Source organism: Carassius gibelio, chromosome A5, assembly GCF_023724105.1.
Source record: "Carassius gibelio isolate Cgi1373 ecotype wild population from Czech Republic chromosome A5, carGib1.2-hapl.c, whole genome shotgun sequence".
In the NCBI taxonomy this organism is placed as follows: Eukaryota; Metazoa; Chordata; class Actinopteri; order Cypriniformes; family Cyprinidae; genus Carassius; species Carassius gibelio.
The window spans coordinates 28,807,712-28,827,722 of record NC_068375.1 but is presented as its reverse complement, the minus strand read 5'-3'; the positions used below and the strand labels follow the sequence as shown (position 1 = coordinate 28,827,722).

At 36.1% G+C, this 20,011-nt stretch overlaps 1 protein-coding gene across 2 annotated transcripts; it reads left to right on the top strand.

The window, feature by feature from the left end:
* The first annotated feature begins 809 nt into the window (after window positions 1–809).
* On the top strand, window positions 810–19,839 carry LOC128010219 (transport and Golgi organization protein 2 homolog). Of its 2 annotated transcripts, none has more exons than XM_052593001.1 (9): window positions 810–931; window positions 1,406–1,532; window positions 7,992–8,080; window positions 9,076–9,195; window positions 10,936–11,050; window positions 17,080–17,147; window positions 17,325–17,472; window positions 18,682–18,786; window positions 18,929–19,839. In XM_052593001.1, exons 2-9 carry the CDS (start codon window positions 1,477–1,479, stop codon window positions 19,047–19,049), a joined length of 822 nt encoding a protein of 273 aa, XP_052448961.1. In that variant the 5' UTR covers window positions 810–931; window positions 1,406–1,476; the 3' UTR covers window positions 19,050–19,839. The 2 variants fall into 2 exon arrangements, with proteins under 2 accessions (XP_052448961.1, XP_052448960.1); XM_052593000.1 differs by having other exon boundaries at window positions 818–931; window positions 17,322–17,472.
* Window positions 19,840–20,011: the final 172 nt, after the last annotated feature.

Below are 20,011 nucleotides of genomic sequence, written 5' to 3'. Positions count from 1 at the left end.
AATCTTTGTTTTGAGAATCGTTGGAATCAAGTCATCTATACAAGATGCAGAATAGGAGATTCAAAAATGACACATACATTTGTACTGGTAAAAAAGAAGCTGGTATGGCATTTAAAAGAAAAGAAAGAAAGAAAGAAAGATTTCTTTGATTTTTTTTCTACTTCCAACATGATAATCGCTAAACTCGCTAGAAGTAAATCAATCTTGCTTTGTGTTGCAAGGCTCGTGATTGGCTGTTTGCCAGTGATGTCACACATTCATGTGCACATGCTCCACAAACTATGGATCAAAGCCTTTGTTGACAAAGAAAGTTGATGAACAGCATCATGGTACCAACAAAGCCGGATTAGAGAGGTTTGGTTTTGTCAACTCAAAACTAATCCTGTAACTCTGAATTTGTTCAGCTACCTTCATGGTACAGGACCCTGGGAAGCAGTTCTAATGTCATTGGCAATATAATAAAGAGTAGGCTAATATTTTTTTGAGTATTATTAGTATGGTTTGAAATACAATTAAATAAACTTTGTTTATTGGGTCATTGGTTAATCACTGTCAACAAATATATCTTATATCATAATCAGATTCAGTGTGTTTCAATTCAAATCGATAAAAATAACTAAATTAATTCTTGTTCCAATATAACAGCTGATTATATAATTATTTATAATATCTGTCTTTTATCAATGGAATATAATCTTTATTGAATCTATATCATTTAATAATAAGGAATATATTTTTGCACATTTATTAATAAACAGAACAGTCCAGAAAATTCCTATTTTTGACAACAGTTTTAGCCAATCGGCGCCGGGCTTCTCTGCAGACGTCACTGCGAGGTTGGTTTAGCCCTTTTGTACAGTTAGCATGTGCTTTAGGTTGCCTCTCACAGTAGCGGCACAATGAATTGTGATCATTGACAACACATGGATCTGTAAGTAATATATAACATAACCGGTTATAAACTAAAAAGAAAACAAGCTCGAAATTGTATTCGTTTTTGTGCGCTGTCTTCCATCCACACGACCACTTGCTAGCTTGTTAGGCTCCTGCTAGCCTGCTGTCATACAGTTTCTCTCAGTGGACATAAGCCTGACTTTAAACCTACTGGATCATTCTCTATGAATAAAGCACACTGGGGTACAAAGGCCTAAATTTAAAGTTAATCTGTGTCTAATGGAATACATGTATACACATAATATTATTTTAAGACGCTTGTAATATTAATAATCTTTCTATTCGATTACAGTTTTATTTTATCTAAAGATTGAGATTTTGTTAGATACAAGTAAGAACTGTTGCTGGAATAGTTTGATTGATCCCCTTTCAAGGTTGTCCTCTGGCTTACAAGCACAGCTTTTGTCTCCTCTTATCCGAAATTCATCCTCTCTTTCATCTCTTCGTCTAGCACATAGCACGTCACAGCTTTGACCTCTGACCTCACTGTGATTGAAAACTCCTGCCATCAGTAACCTCCTCATGTGCATCATCTTCTTGAAGTTTGACCCTCGGCCTGCATCCAAAAATGCCTACAGGTATTGCACCTGCTTCCAGAAGCTTTTCTGTCAATCTGTTCAATGCAAATAGGGATATGCAAAGTTCTTGCACATGTGTGGGAACAAGATGATGTTTGATACTGTCAGATTTTTTTTTTTTTTTTTTATAAATGCTGAAAAAGTATAAAGTGTTGACGTACACCTAAAACATATATATTTTTTTTCCCATATTTCAGCTTTTAAAGATGTTGCACAGTCTGATGTGGCCTAATTTGCCTTGTTTTGACACTGTCCAGTGGATGCTGAATTATGGAAAAGCAAACGGTTTCTGTGTGCTATATATATATATATATATATATATATATATATATATATAATAAATATTGCTCACAGTGATTCCTGTGTCCAGGAAAGAAAGGAGTATTATTTAGCTGGTCATGTGATCTCAACATGTTGGTCCCCTTGAAGCGTCCTGTTCCATGTGCAATAAAACAGCTTTTATTTGGCTGCTGATACGACAGGGTTTTATCACATAATTTTTTAACATTACTCATAAATAATGTAAGTACCATAATCAGGTAAATGTGTAAGCACTATTACAGAATACACAGATGTTTGAGTGCATTTCTGCTTGTATTGCATCCTGTAACCTAGCAACATTGCAATTTGCTTGGATCCGTTCCCAACAAGGAATATGCATAGCCAAGGGGGTGCTTGAGCAGATCAAAGGGGTATTTAAAAATGTTTGAATTTTGTTAATTTATATACCTATAGACCAGAAATTGTGACTTATAATAGGGTTGTCTAAAGTTTATTAATCATATAAAATAATAATCAGAACTAATCTCAGTATATTTTAAATTCCTTTTTAGAAAATTCAGTGTAATATTAATTAAAATGTGTCAGTAGTTGTTCAACAATGATTGGACTAAGTGATTAGTAAGATTGTCTAGTTCTACAGATTTTAGCTATATAGATTTTATAGATTCATAGATTCACCATTCAAAAGTTTGGGGACTGTACAATTTTTTAAATGTTTTTAAGTGTCTCAATGCTGCATTTATGTGATAAGAAAATACAGTAAAAAATACTAATTTCATGAAACGTTATTGCAGTTTAAACTCACGTAACATTTCTTATTATTAACAATGTTGAAAACTGAGCTGCTGCTCAGTATATTTCTGGAAGCTATGGTTCTTTGTTGAATTGAGAGTTCAAGAGAACAGCATTTATTTGAAAAAGAAATCTTTAATATCTTTACAATGTTACTTTTTACCAACTGAATGCATCCTTGCTGAATGAAGTTAATTTCCTAAAAGAAAAAAAAACTTACTGACTGAATGGTACTGTATATTATATTTTTAATACTTTTGACAACAGTGCTATTTTGCTGTTTATTAATTAAACCCTCTTTTGATAGTTGCATTTTTAAATTCATCCTCTGGTACATTTATGTGCATTAAGCTGTACATCTTTTTACTGTACATCTTCTACCAACATGTTACATCTCACAAATGTCCTGCCTGCATTTGTAAGATGGGATGTCAAGGTATAAATATTTCATCCTTATTGACCAAAGTGCATCTTGAGACTCTGTCTGTTCTGTTTTCCTTCACCTGTTTTTGAACCCAAGAATTCATCTTGTGTGAAGACCCTGAAGAATCATGTCTAGTTGAGGTCAGGTGAACCAAAATCAACCCTCTACGGGCAACTTGGCAATTGAATCGCCCTTGGCTAGTAAATATTTTAGAATACTCGCCAGTCAGTCAAGCTTTATAATAATGAAGTATTATTTAATAATATGACTTTAGTAATTAGAACTTTATAAAATGTTAAAATGTATATTAGTCATTTAGCCTAACTGAACATTATAACTGGACTGTTGGAGGTGCTTTTGTCATTCAGTGTTTCTGTAAAAAAAAAAAAAAAAAAAAAAAAAAAAAAAGGGAACAAACAGAAATAAATATTGCTAAGATAATAATTGTACTATTTCTATTAATAAGAACTATAAATCACACTAATTATTACTAAGGATTAATGAGCTGCTGGATTCATGAATATTAATTAGGTTTTGTGCATTCGATCGAACTGATTTGCTGCAATCAAAACAGGGATGATAATAGGTGAACGCCAGGCAATGAGATTGCCGTTTGCACATTAACTCCACCCACTACCGGAAAAACCTGGCTCTTCTTAAAAGCTGAAGACTTCCGTAGGAATGCTGTTATTTTGACAGGAAATTCTTTCAATGACACAATAGAATTAATCTGCATTGAGGTAACGTTCGCCATGATATCAGACAAGTTCAGCTCACATTGGCATAGCTGTCCCCGTCTCTTCCTTTTTTTTCACATTTGATAAAGATATTAATCTAGTTTTAATTTTATTTAATTTTATTTTTTTTTTGTTAAAATTCAAAATAGTTTTTAAATATTATTGGATGTCACTGTTCCCACCAACAGTTGCACAAGTTAAGGTTACGGCACAATGACGAAAGCTCTCCCGGAACTCATTGAGATTGCATTGCAGTGCCTGCAGTTCGAAAAAAATTATCTTTGAATGGAAGTCTATGAGAGCACTCGGGGCAATTCTCAGTCTGACAGAAATTGCCCAAAAAGAGGCAGTTCTACACAAAACGCAAGTCGACGCTGATTGGACTATTTGGAGGAAACACAAACAGTCTAGAATAGTTGAAGCTGGCGTAACACTGTGGTTGAATGTAAAAGAAAAATACACCTTTCCTTTGGGGGTGTGTCGCCCAATTGCCCTAATGAAGAAACCGCCACTGTTGAAAACCATCGTGATTATACAGGGTTTTACTTTGTCAAGGAAAGTCACTCAGGCAACCAATCAATCAATTGTTTGATTTGTAAAAAATATGTAGTTTTACATATCCCTAAGTTCAAGTGTGGTGTTCATGATGGTACGCTCTTATGGGTCTATGTGGGTACTCAAGATAAAAGGATCGGTAAAACACTGATATGGGCTTCAACTGTTATTTCATACCATTAGCACTGACCTCTTGAGCGTACTTTACTGACAGAAGCTACAATTTGGCATCCAAAAAAAAGCTCATACACTGATTCGCCTAATTATGGTCAGTGGCATTAATGCAACTTAAAAGCAGAAACGCCTTTGAGATCAACGTGGATTTCTGCCTCAATACCCAGAAGACGTGCACAATTATTGCAATTTTCATTACAGTTCAAAATCAACCTGCCTCACATCACATGTGGTTGGTGGAAATAATAACATCTTTTTGGAACCATTTAATTTTCATCATGTTAACCTCTGACCTCACATTCCCAGCATGCTCCAAAATCCCTCTGAGAGGAAACAGGTCGGAAGTCTGGGTCAGTTTACTTATATGTGGCTGTGATGACTTTGATATCACTAATTACAGTAGATCCACTTAGCACTAATATTTTTTCTTTAGAACAGATGGAACCTGTCAGAGAGACTGAAAGATCCTGAAATACAACACAGTCTGAAATTTAAGCTCATCTTAAATTTAAGAAAATGTGGATAAAAATAAATTTAGTTTCTGCTAGTGTAGAACTGTTTGAGACCGTATAACCTAGAGCTGATATTCATATCTAAAGCTCCTGCTCTTGACATATCTTAACATTTGCCATGGTGCTCATTTCTCTTTCCTTGATGACGTGGATATTAAAAATGACATTATTGATTATTGTGATGCTAACTAACATGAGATATAGAACAGACACTGAACTCGAGTAAGATGCCACTTTATGTGTGTGTGTAAAGAAAGATTAAGAAAGTAAAAAAAAGTGTGTGTGTGCAGTGAAATTCAAGTTTAGATGGGAGTCATAAAAATATTACTTAAATGCAACAAATGAAAGTATGCTTGACATTAAAGCCTATAGCTTCTGAAGAGTCTTTTAAAGAAACCTTTAAATGTGAAGTGTGCCATTTCTTTTATATTAAAATGCGTATGTCTTCTTAAAGTCAGCATGAATTGTTGTTTGTATCCCATTTTCCTTCTTTCAAATTTTTGGGAGCAGAAAACTTTTGCATGTATTATTTTTTGCGTTGTTCCATAGATTTTATGTGAAATAAATAGTATTTTATTTTATTCTTTTACTTTTTGTTCATTACCATTTCCACAAGAAATTATTAAGCAGCATTTCTTTTTATCAGCATTGATAAAACAAAAATCATGTGACATTGATAACTGAAGTAATGACTGCTAATAATTCAACTTAACTACAATAATATTTTGAATTTATATTTTACAATATATACAATAAAATGTAATCATTAGATACTTTTTTCAAAACTGACCACACTTTTAATATGTTTATTTAAAAATTAAGTAAGATATTTAATGGGGTGGGAGTCAGGACTTCATTTCATCCAGAAGGAATTGATTGAACATCCAGCACAACAATAATTTTTTGTCACTCTCTCTATCTGTCACAGAAAGAGTTTGTTTGACTGTCTATCACTCATGGACTCCCTTCTGCTCTCCCAAAACTGCCTCTTCATCTGCCCTTGACTTCTTTTCAGGTCTTTCTGTGTCCAGTCATCTTTTTGTCATGTTTCTGTTTCATTGAGAATAAATATATCTCCATTTGGGCTGACAAAGAGGGTGATAACCTTGCCCAGGGTCTGGCATAATTGACATTGTCAAGTCAATATAAGTTGTTTTCAAATGGAAAGGAGCTTTTCTGCTTTGCCAGCTGTCTCCAGTACAGAGCAAATCTTCCTGGGGTGCATCAACCATTGCAAATCAATTTGAGAAGCCTCTGGAATATTTCATCACTCTTTGTCTCTTTGATTTCTTTTTCTCTGTCACCTTGTCAGGTTCCACTGGCTGGAAATACAGTGGACATGTGACTCTCCATGCTGTTGTTAAGTAGTTAGTGAACCTTTTGACTTTTCTGTGAGATTGGACTGGAAGGCAGAATGACAAACCTGTGCAGCCTGAGAAATTAACTGCGTTTCGACTTCAAGACTTAATGCATAGAACTTTTGACTCATGTTTTTCTATATTCTGACAGTTAACATTCACTCAACCCACTGTGTTTACATTGACCCACCAAGGTGCATCATTTGGAAACCAAGGTCCTAGAGTCTGGAGGAAGGATGGAGAAGCCCATAGCCCAAGTTGCTTGAAGTCCAGTGTTAAGTTTCCACAGTCTGTGATGATTTGTGGTGCAATGTCATCTACTGGTGTTGGTCCATAGTGTTTTTTGAAAACCAAAGTCTCTGCACCCATTTACCAAGACATTTTAGAGCATTTCATGCCACTTTCTGCTTACCAGCTTTTTGTAGATCCTAATTTGATTTTCCAGCAGGATTTGGCACCTGCCCAAACTGCCAAAAGCACTAAAAGTTGGTTAAATGACCATGGTGTTGGTGTGCTTGACTGGCCAGCAAACTCACCAGACCTGAACCACAAAGAGAATCTATGGGGTATTGTCAAGAGGAAAATGCAGTTGAGCTGAAGGCCACTGTGAAAGAAACCTGGGCTTCAATACCAGCTCAGCAGTGCCAAAAAATTATCACCTCCATGCCACGCCGAATTGAATTTTTCTTTCTTTTTTAATTGTTCTTATAAAATATTATAATTTGTTCAGATAGTGAATTGGTGGGTTTTTGTTAAATGTGAGCCAAAATCATCACAATTAAAAGTTGCCAAATTACCAAAGACTTAAACTACTTCAGTCTGTGCAATGATTATATTTAATTAACAAGTTTCAATTTGAGTTGAATTACTGGAATAAATTAACTTTTCCATGACATTCCTGTCTAATTTATTGAGATGCACCTGTATTGACATTGACAATCAATATCAAAATCAGTATCGGTCGACCACTACTCAGAAGTGGTGATCCTGCAGTCCTTTCATCCAGTTGCTTTTTAATTTATAATTGTTAAAGTATTTTAACGTTTATAAAAAAAAAAAAAAAGATTTATTACTGAGTGTGTGGTTGACATTTAACAGGTGCCTGACATCTCATGGACCCCAAATTACGTAGTTCAACATGCAAGATATAAACTAATATTCCATGAGATGCATCTACAGAGCATCAGGCCTGAGCAGAGACAATAAAGCAATGCACAGTAGCATTCAGCATCACAGCTGAGTCTTCTCTGGGCCTTAGGTTTATAGCTGGCACAGCAGTCAGTGCTCTCCTGGGATCAGCACGAGATAAACACAATTAGGTGTACATGTGACCTCTGAGCCCATTCAACGGTGCCAGCCTCCATCTCTCCCCCTCCCACAGGAAGTCTGTCTGAAAATCAGCCCTTTATTGGTTAACATAATGTCCAGTATCCACGGGTAACACATTACAAAGCACAGCATTACAGTTTTTCTCATTTATGAGACTGTAAGGATGATTCTAATAGCGCTCTATTATAGTGATGTGTGTTATTATAGAAATTGTATGTTATGAGTATGATTGTATAGGAAGGATACTGTGAAAGAAGAGATTGTGTGATGTCAACCTTCATCATTTTTTTGTGCAGGCTTATTCTGGCTGCTAACAGAGACGAGTTATACAGCAGACCATCCAAAGCTGCAGAATTCTGGGGCAGCAACAATGAGATCCTCAGCGGTAAAGATCAGTCTTATTTTTCAAATATTAGACAAATATTTACTATCCATAGTCCAGTTTTTATCTCGCCAACATTCTGGGACTTATTGACTTTGCTGTGTCAATGAGGAATTCAGATGTTGGTTTTTACAGGAGAGTTTGTCTAAACTGCATATAACGGAGTTCCAATATTTTAGAGTTCCTTTAAGAGTCTTTTGCTTAAACACAGCTCTTATTGTGTCTCATAGAGCCAGTTGTTTGGCTGTCTGCATGATGCACATCATTCTTAGATTTTTTTGTGTTTAAGTCTCTTGCATCATGCCTCAGTAATGGTTAGAGAGTCGGACTCGCAATCGAAGGGTTGTGAGTTCGAATCTCGGGCCGACAGGAATTGTGGGTGGGGGAAGTGCATGTACAGTGCTCTCTCCACCTTCAATACCATGACTGAGGTGCCCTTGAGCAAGGCATCGAACCCCCAACTGCTCGCCGGGCGCCGCAGCATAAATGGCTGCCCACTGCTCCGGGTGTGTGTTCACAGTGTGTGTGTGTGTGTGTGTGTGTGTTCACTGCTCTGTGTGTGTGCACTTTGGATGGGTTAAATGCAGAGCAAGAATTCTGAGTATGGGTCACCATACTTGGCTGAATGTCATGTCACTTTTTTTTTTATGGGCCTATCACTAAATATGAGTCACTCTATGATTCTACTTTGTAGTTTTGCATGAAGCTATATAGCGCTGTTGTTTTTGGTAGAATTGAGTGATTCAGTTGTTCAGAATTTCTCCTCTTCAAAGCACTAGATCTGTGTGCTTGGGCCTCTGAAGTACTTTTTCTTTTCAGTATCAAGATGAAAAATATTATTCTATAACTTTCAGTGCAGGTCATTCTCAGTGAACATTCCTGTTCGGTACGTCTAAATCTGATCTCCTGCTGGTTTTATTATTATAGCCAGCAGACAGGATTTAATGTCACTTCGACATTGAATCACAATGTGATTTTTTTTTGTTTTCTGTCATTAGGTCTGGACCTGGAAGAGGGGAAGGAAGGCGGATCATGGCTGGGAATTAGCAGACGAGGGAAACTGGCAGCACTGACCAATTACCTGGATGCACGGCAAAATCCTGATGCTCAGGGGAGAGGTAGTGCAGATCTTTCACCCATTTGTATTAATCTTGTCTACTATTACTGAGCAGTTGATTAGACGCACTTAATCAATTTATTACCCTGGCAAATTACTCTTAATAGTAGCATATTTTGAAAAGCCTTCATCATCCATGTACTTTCTGTTCAAGTAAACAGGCGTGTGTGTGTGTGTAAATAAATAGTCATCAACATTTGCTATATGCAAACATATATTATGGACTAATATACCGAAGAGTCTTATGCAACCAAAACCTTTATACATGCACACACCCAAATCCTTTTTTTATGTATTGGCTTATAATATACAAGCATAAAGCTAAAAACAGATTTTACCAAAGAATGCTGAGAAAGTAAAAACAGCCCAAAGGGACAAAATACTTTTTCACAAAATAAAAAATAAATTAGATTTTCAAATCAGCAAATGAAATAATAACAATAACTAGATTTTTACATTTTTCTGAAGAAAATGTGAATATTGCTTGCCTGCGCAAAACTCACCGATGATGATAGAAATGGCCGCATTTTTCACAATTTCTTTATAATAGTTCTGTAATATTCTAGATATGGCCTGGCACTGGACTTGAATTTTGGTCTGTCTTAGAAAGGTGATGCTATGCGGTTTGCCTTCTTAGCGGATTTTTGCATCTTGCTATTTTTTTAGGGTAATCTGGGTGGTTTTTAGGGTATTGCTGGGTGGTTTCTTGGATATTCTGGTTGGTTGTTAAACCATCTTAATCAAAAGAGCCCATGCCTGATTGGTCCCTGGATAGGACTTGGGTTTATAGAAATTTTCAAAGTCATGGCACACTTCATGAAAAACGGTATGATTTTAAAGTAACATTCATCAGAGTTTTACAACAACCCTTTGACCGAGAGCAATAAAACCAGAGATACTTGTCTTTGCAAGCAACACTAAAAGTAATTATAATAATGTAAAAAGAAATGAAAAAAGAAAAGAAATGAAAAGTAATATCCACATGCACCACCAGAGTACTTCCATGTTTAATAGATGTTTCCTCAGATCAGTTGAGATTAAAATGACCCTAGTTTTAACACATCATTGCAAATTTTTTACATTTTCACCTATGTTTTTAAATTTTGCTGCTCCAGTATAAACCTTATTCTAATTATCTAGCTTTTTGTTTTTGTTTTTTTTTGCCCATAAACCACAATGCTAAAGTAGTTAGGTCGAATATTAAGTGGAGTTGCCTTAATTTGTGGTATTCTTAATAATTGCTGACATGTTCACATAAACGATTGCATATGGGTGGTGAGGCCGGAGACGTGAACAGCTGTTCACTGCAGATCTCCACTCAGCTGAACAAGACTCCTCACTGTCATCACTCCAGTGTCTGTTTAGGTTCTTCAGGGCCTCTTTATAGGCTGACACCTCGCTAGCACTTACCATCAAAAGCATGTCGAACACACCCCACCCCTCTGTTCCCAAACCATGTCCCTAAATATAATGCAAACAACCCAGCTGTTATTTGGATGGTTGTACACAACAGCTGCGTGCAAGAGCTGGAGTAATATGCCTCAGTACATGTTGTTCAACAAATTGCATTAATTTGAACAATTAGTTCTCTAAATATGCCTAAATGATTTACTTGAGAGTGAACGAAATGAAATGACCTTCACCAAGCAGTTCACAACCCATTCTTCCTCTTTTGCAATCCGTGGTGGTAATAAATTGGATTATTGATGCATGCTTGTCTGCATTTATCATTTTTACTCAGGTTCTCTGGTGTCCAAATATTTGATGGATAACTTGGACAGTTTTGCATACCTCCGAAAAGTGTCTTCAGAAGCTCATTCATATAATGGCTTCAATCTCCTTACTGCTGACTTCAGGTGAGTGGTGGAAGGCAAATCTTGGTTAGCTCTTTTCATTATCTATAACCTTGCTTAAATGGGGAATACATAGAATAAATCATAAATGGTTTACTGTTAGCGATTTTCCACAGTTTGTGAAAGCATTTAAATGCAAACTTATTCGAATATGTGTTTTCTGTTTCTGTTTAAACTGTGTGGTGTTTTTGTTTCTGATTTAAATTTGTTATATTTGTTGGAGTTTTAGTGGCAAATACAGTCATAATTTAGATATCATAGTACATCAGACTCTAAAAGATCATTTTAATGAGACATTTAATGAAGTGGCTTATTGATAAAAATGCTGTCAAGTAATAAAATCTGAAATGCTTTTTGTTTCTTACTTTTAAAGAAAGAAAATTAAATGATAATGTAATGCATTCGTACCCCAGTCTTTTAGTTAAATCCAGTTAAATCATGTACATTTCAGATGTCAGTTTACTAATTAAAACCACTTGCAACTAATTCTAACCAGTGGTCAACAAGGCTGATATTTGGCATTTTTCAAATATTGGCGTCGGCCGATAAGTTTTTCTGCTCGGCCGATGTCTTCAAGGCAGGACTTGTATTTTGATGGTGCTAAAAACGACAGCGTCTGAGCTCACAGTGCTTATATTCTCTTTCTTGTTTACCGAAATTGTTAACAGCTCTGCCTAATACGGATAGAAGTCTGTCTAATAATCCAATAAAACAGGTAAACAAAGGAATTAAAATATATACAAAAAGTATTATTATGATTGATTTTATATATATTAGTAATAAAAAAGGCAACATTATAATACTTTCTCGTTTGCCATTGGCATTAAGCAAATAAGCATTGATATCATTTAAAAAATCTTTGAGGAACTAATGAATATTTAATTTCACAAACTTGGCAAATTTAGTCGAATCCAGCTGAGATCTTGTGAAGTGTGTATGTGTATCCAGCATGATCGCATGTTCTCTACGTGACAGTCAGTCCATGTGAATTGGATGCTTTAAACTTTAAACTCATGAATTCAAATTCTGCTGCACTTCATGCATTTGCCCACCGTCATATTCAAGTCATTTTCTCTGTGTGCTCTATGTAAAATGACAGTTACCCCTGGCTTTATTTGAAAAACATGATTCACAATGCACACAAATTTACCAGAATACTGAGTGCCCTGTTAGCTAAAAAAAAACTTCCTTTTTATTATATTTTTAATAAATATTTATTTAAAAATACTTAAATATAGCATAGTATTATAAAGTATAAGTATTTTTATTTTACACATTTATTTTTTTAATCCATTGTCAAATGATTTCAGATTTCTTAAATATGAAAAAAAAAATTATGTCTGCTTTATATCAGTTATCGGCCCACCTGCTTTCAAAGATATCGTCATCGGCTGTCAAAAAAACAATATCGGTCGACCACTAATTCTAACCACTTGGTGCTAACATCATATATCAAGTCCGTTTAAAAAATTGCTAAGTTTTGAGAAATAACTCTAAAAGTTACTTAAACAGAAGTGCCTCTCTTTCATGATCACCCTTTCTTTATCATTTGTTATGAGGATGACATGACAGTGGTGATACTGTCTAAGCTCTGAGGTCCTCAAGAGGGACAGCAGGCACTGGTGCCACCTGCTCTCCATAAACCAAAGCTCAAGAAATCTGTTTAGAATATAGTCCGAACAGATGGCGTGTTTCCAGCAGCGTGACTGTCTCAGAACATAGTAATTTGAGGCGATTTAAGAAGACTGGTTTCATGATTTCACATATTAAAGGTCAAAAATAATGACGTTTATTGAAATAATTAATTATTTTTGGGCGAATAATACCATAATGGTGGTTCATTGTGTATCAGGAAGACTATTTGCATTAACAAACTAGTAGCCTAAGAGTACATTCACAGTTCACCATAACATGAGCAACAGCAATCGGAATAAACACATACAATATAGCTGAGTAGTATTCAGTGATTTGATTGATGCTACTATGTGTATTTAGATATTAGGATGCACTTAAAACTCTCATCTCCTACCTTTTTATTTAGGGTGACTAATATTTTCCATGTTTTTTTTTTTCTGTTGTGACCATTATCATTTAAGGAAAACTGTCCTCTTTATTTATTTTAATTCTTCCAGATACATTAATCACAGTAGTTAGCCATGTCTTAGAGACCCCTTCATTTTGGTTTCTGAAAGGCTGTCTGCTAATGTAGTGATGTATTACTTAAGTCCATGCTGTCATCTGAGAGACTGTCCATTTGTCTCTTCAAGCCTATATTTATAAACGGAAAATTCATTGAAAGGCCACTCAGACTCCCAAACCCAGTAATGAAACAGAAGTCGATATCCTTGGGGAGTGTTATTCATTTGTTTACCCTTTTAATAAACAAGATCATTATTGAGCTTATCGGACTCTCCCTTTCTTTCCTTGGCCACAAAGGGCAAAATGATACAGGTCCAGATAAACTCTGAGGAATTACAACGGGCATTTTGTGCTGAAATCAGTACAACTGTCTTCTGTAAATAGAGACGGCCTTTCAAAAAGAATAAAGAGGATTTGTTTGTTTCTCTACAGTGATGTGACTGACAACACTGATAATTGCTTCATGTTTTATATGATATTTCAGCCCAATGAAAAAATTTTCTGCTTGTTCAGATCAGGCTTAGCACTACAATTCAATTCTCTCTTGGCACCATTGAAATCTCAGCAGACATTACTCTAATCTTCAGTGTCACATGATACTTTAGAAATCATTCTAATATGCTGATATGCTCTAAAAAGTTTTAAAGTTTTCTTGATCATTGCAGATTAAAGTGTTCATTTTGTAAATTTCAGAAATTCATCCCTAGTGAGAAAAGACCATTTACTAAAATGGAGCTGCAAACATTACTAGTTCGGTATTTCCACAACTTTCTGATGTCAACCAGATTACTGTTTTTTAATCTCTAATTTGGATTTGTTTTCTCTTTATTATAATTATTATGTTACTGTATATTGTGTATGGAATTTATGGATTTAGCTGGATAGTGTAACTGTTATGAGTCTAGTTATAATTAGATTTCTGAATGTTGGTATGATAGATGGTGTGAAAGATTTTTGTCTGCTGACTAGTTGACTAGGCTGTTTTAGCTGTCTAAGGCTTGATCTTTCTGGTCCAAATCACAGTACGAAATCACCTTGCTTAGATCTTGTAACTTCACTATTTGAGTTTATTTTGTAAAATAATATTAATAAAAGCAGGTCTCCGGGACAAAATTCATTTGTAACTTGATTGTTGGTTTTCTAGCAATTATTGTACTGCATTAATACATCATTAGAAGGCTATTTGGCTCTTATGCCCCAGAGTTTTTAGAGTCTTTCAGTGCAATTATTGCATTAGTGGAGATAGATAAGGCCATTATTAGAAGGGATTTTGTGTGTGCCAGAGTAGTTTGCTCAAATTAAGTTATTTTAATAGACTGGGGAGTTATGTATATTTAAACAATAAGGCACAAAATATAAAGAGTTGTTACAGTTGTTTTGTGTCATTACTTTTACTATATTATGTATTTTAGCATGTCTGGAATGTTACATTGACCAATCATCATCCCGGACCAGAGCTACCATATTTTTTGGACTATAAGTCGCATCTAAGTATAAGTCGCATCAGTCAAAAAATACATCTTGACGAGGAAAAAAACATATTTATGTCACACTGGACTATAAGTCGCATTTATTTAGAACCAAGAGAAAACCGAGCCGTGAGAGGGCGCTCTATGTTTTCAGTGGTAGGCTACAGGAGCAATGAACAGCATAGAGCGCCCTCTCGCGGCTATAGACGGTAATGTTTTCTCTTGGTTCATGTCAAATTAATTTTGATAAATAAGTTACACCTGACTATAAGTCGCAGGACCAGCCAAACTATGAAAAGAAGTCCGGTAGTCCGGAAAATACGGTAATCATTGAATAAGTATATAATATAAACAATGTTGAGCTTGTAAATGAATGAAACTGAATACAGAGAGAAAGTAAATTCTGTAATCTCTTCATTGCACTACAGTAAATCCTCCAAAAAAGTAATTGTAACGATAAAATCTCCATACTCATCGGGAAGAAGGAGGCGGGAACCGGCGCACAATCAAAAATCACTTTAATATTCAAAAATAAACAAAACAGCGCGTCAGCCCCTCACGGCGACTGACGCGCACAAATAAAAACCAAACACATAAAATAATGTCCCAGGCCTGGTCCTCTCTCGTCCTTCACGGTCGTCGCTCCAGTTTTATATCCTTCCATCTCCTACGTGGGACTCGATACTGGCGGTGGGGCGCAGGTGCAGCTCATCTTCAATCACTACACCTGGCCTCACTCCTCGTTCCCACGCCTCTCGGCCCCGCCCCACTCGCCACAGTAATGTAGTTTATTTTTTGTGTAATAAACATTCACTGGACGATTCTTAAAACAGATGTGATTTTACTGAAAGTCAGCATTCTGCATACTTATTTTATTCTTATTACATATACAACAGCGTCTAGTCTCCAGAGTTCTGAGGCTTCTGAAGTCCCGTCCTCGCTGTCTGACTTTTTCTTCGTCGTGGATTGGCATCGCTGCCAAACTGTTCCACCAGCATTATTGATGTCCCTCTCAAAGTGCTTTCAAAAACCCTAAATTGTCCATTTCTCCTTTCATAGCCTTCCTCCTGTGTCTCCTTGGCCAATAAAATGTCCTCTGAAACACACGGCTATATCTCCATAATTCCATCAGGAGTAATGAGCTTCATTGTGGATCCATCCACTTGATTCATGTGTATGAAAACAGGAACATGTCTAATCAGATAAACTGTGATTATGATTTAGTGACTGAGATCATACACACAAACTAAAAGGAGATTCTCTCTCCTCCCTAATTACAGACTGATTTAGGAAGATTTCTTTCATGAGCTAATGAAGGATAGAGACTGTCTGTTCTACTCTCGTTCTATCTGTCGTTATTTCATTCTATCTTTCTATCTATCTGTCTTTAACAGCATGTGGCAAATGTTTGTATAATGTTTATATATATATATATATATATATATATATATATATATATATATATATATGTGTGTGTGTGTGTGTGTGTGTGTGTGTGTGTGTGTGTGTGTGTGTGTGTATAAGATATGGCTTGTTTTGTGAGCTTTGATACTATATTAGTTAGAATGTATTGATTTGCACTGTGTAACCCTAAACTAAAGCAGTTGGGGCTTCCTTGCTGAAGGGCACCTCAGTCGTGGTATTGAGGGTGGAGAGAGCGCTGTACATTCACTCCCTCACCTACGATTCCTGCCGGCCCGAGACTCGAACTCGTAACCTTTTGATTAGGAGTCCAAATCTCTAACCATTAGGACACGACTTCCCCTAACGTTCCCACAACTTTTGCTAGTTTAATGACAGGACAACAATCGGTGCGCATGATCCAAAAATGTTGTACCTATGAGTAATGGGTGTTTTTTTGGGCATAACGTGCAATAAACCAATCAGAGTCTCATCTCCCATCCCCTTTAAAAGCCAGTTGTATTAGTTGTAATAAGCAAAGTGTACACGCGTTGTGCCCCCTCCTATAGGTGCCAGACTTTCGACCAGGTTTGAGTTGGTCTATGGCGCAGTCTATTTTCAGTTCCTCAAAATAGCAACGCGCCAGCAATGCAGCTGAACACCAGCACACCCATGGGCACAAATGCATTTGCTATTTAAACAAAGCAGTACAGGATGTGGAAATGAGGACTGCTTCTGGCTGAAACTAGCAAAAACACTTGTGCCGGGCCTTACGGCGCATTGCGCCGGGTGTATGATAGGGCCCTGTATGTATATTTATATGATAAATGACTTGGTTTGTTTGTGCATGTTTTGCTACTTTATTATTTATTCTACAGTTCTATGTATATATGCATTATATAACTATGTGAATTGTTTCTGTGTTTACAATGACAAATGATGCAAAAGTAGCTGTAAAGATGTTTAATTGTGTTTTAGCAGTGAGCACTAACTCATTTTTTCTTGCTGTTTTGTTGGACGCAGGACCAATGAAGACACATTGTGTTACTATGGAAACAAGGGCAGTTCAGAGCCCATTCATCTCAAAGCAGGTTTGTTCAGTCCCTCAGTTAGCTCTCTGTGTTCAGATACTAGTGGTCTTCCATAAAGCACTGCTGTTTGCAGTGTTACACCTACTGTATATAATTCACTCGTTCAGCAACAGATTGGTGGGTGTGTCTCACTCAAAGCTCACAGGAAGTGATGGATGTTTGTGTTTGTTTCAGCAGGAATCTATGGGTTGAGTAACTCTCTTCTGGAAACTCCGTGGAGAAAACTGCAGCACGGCAAACGGCTGTTCACCAGTGTAGTGAACAAAACACTGTCCCCTGATGGCTTAGTGCAAGAACTGCTCCATATCCTCAATAATGAGGAGCTGTAAGTGTGCACTCCATTATGAAAATTAGTATTCTCTTGCTTTTTTCTTCTGTTTCTCTTTATCTTCCATCTACCTTTATCTTTCTTAAACAATCAAACCAGCAGCCGTCCTTTTTGATCCTCAAGAAGCACTTGAGACACAAAGCAAATGGATTATTAAAAAAGTTACTTTATAGAATCCTGAAGCACAAGCAGCATCATTTTTTAAGTCTTTCTTTTTTTTCTTAGGTTTTATAAGGTGAATGCAGGCAGCATATCATAATGAATTTAGATATTAAAATACACATACTGGCCACATAGTTGTTTTTCAATATTTTTAGCACAGATATCTTTTTTTATTTGATCACTTGTAAGTTTTCAGAGACAGTGTCACGTGTATTACTCTGTTTGTGTTTGAAGTCATGGAAGTGAGAGCGGGGGCTCCAGGGAGTTTTATTCATTAGTGACAAACAGATTGCCTTCCCATGTCAGCATTGACCTTCTAGATCATGTAGATGCATTAATGGGGGTGAAACAGCTGTCTGATTAGACATTACGGACCGGTTTGCATTCATAACATAATTATGTATTCATCAGTGAGAGTAATTAATTTAAAACCAGTTATGATGTTTAAGTAAACAAGACCTATCAGTTGTGTCAGTTCTTAAAACTTATATTTTCCAAGCATTGCAGATAATTGGTAAGTATTATAAAGTTAGTATATATACTAAGTATAGCCTATATACAGTACCATTCAAAAGTATGGAGTATGGATTTTTTTTTTTAAAGAAATTATTACTGTTAATCAGCAAGGATGTGTTGATTAGATCAAGTGACAGTAAAGACATTAATAATGCTGGAAAAGATTTCTATTCCAAATAAATGCTGTTCATTTGTTCTTTATATTTATCAAAGAATCCAGTCTTTTTAAATTTCACAATATTTTAGTTTTTATTAAATAAATTAATTTGTGATGAGCATAAGAGACTTCTTTCAAAAACATTTAAATTTTTACCGACCCCATACTTTTGAATGGTAGTGCTTATGTGTGGATTCATACACACACCACTGTATTTTTTTATTATTATTTATCAACAATTTCAGGAAAGAAATAAATACTTGTTTACTTGTAGAATTTCTCTGCTTTCTTAAAACGCTCTGGTCTTTATCAAAGCACCAGCATGACTTGTCACACTACAGTCGTAAGAATCTCACCTCTGCTCTTTCCAGAAACACCCCGGACCCTGCACAGGAACGTCAAGGTGAGGGCTTCAGTAAGGCCATACTCCGAGCCCTGTCTGCAGTGTGTGTGCGTTCACCAGGATACGGCACAAGGTCCCCTCATGCTATTCCTACTCTTACTTCTTTCTCTCTCCATTGAGAATGGTGACACTCAAACAATGCATGCTGCACTTTCTATTTTACCTCCAATTTTAAAGTTTGTTCAATGTCATATTTTTGTCTGTTTTGATCTCAGGACCAATACAGTCATCCTCATCGACCGAGAGGGAAACGTGAGCTTTACAGAGCGCAACATGCTAAACTGTGACCTCACCCAGTGGAGCACAAATAGCTTCCACTTCAAACTGCAAGAATGAGGGCCAGGTGACAGGCCAGGGGAAGAAGTCTCTCACGCTGTGCCTTTATCCAGCCACTATCTGCTCAAGCCATGCATCACTGTTTCTACCAATATGAACATCAAGATTTAATTCAGACTTGCAGTTGAAATAGGAAAGTGGTTAATTATTGCTACTGCTCTGTTCTGTTCTGTTCTGAGAAGAAGCTTGGTAGCACGTTCCTTTTTTTCCTAAGTAATTGTTTTTTCTAATAACCAGTGGCTCATGAGAAAGGCGCACAAGGAATCTGCAGCCACAAACATCAGATTTCCATATAGTTTCAGTTCAAAAAGGTGCGCAGATTCTGTCTGAATCTACATTTTGAGTGCATGTCATTCAATATGCAATCTGCATATATTAATGAATATAGAAGAGGATAAGTATGACGAATTTGAGATTTTATTCATCATCCACTGAATCCCATTTTACAACAAACTGTCATTGGCATGAAATGCTATTGGACAGAATCCTTGAAGGAACAAGATGTCTACTGCCAAAGAATGATCGTGTCAGTCACAATCATTATAAACAAGAAAATGAATCATCTTCATAGTCTTGCACAATGTAAACTTTACTTGCTATTCAGTGTGGTAGTGATCCACTGTAATAACTTTCACTCAGGAACACGCTGAGAGATACAGCCAAAAAAAACAAAAAACCTTGACGATGTTTCTTCTTTTTCTTCATCTTAAATTGAAAGGATGTTTTTTTTTGCTTTGTTCGTTTTTTTTGATTGTTGTTTTTCAGATTAAACGAAACCGTTTCAATTTCACTTTGAGAGTGTTGACAGTTTGAAGTCCGTATGATTTGGTATTTCCTTTGCTGCTTTCATAATCTTATCTGAAATCTTTCAGCGCATCAATGCATTTTGTCAGCTGTCAGGAATCTAATATGATCTTGTCATTTAAAGTCAAGTCTATGGTTAATAACAGTGTGCCTGAAAT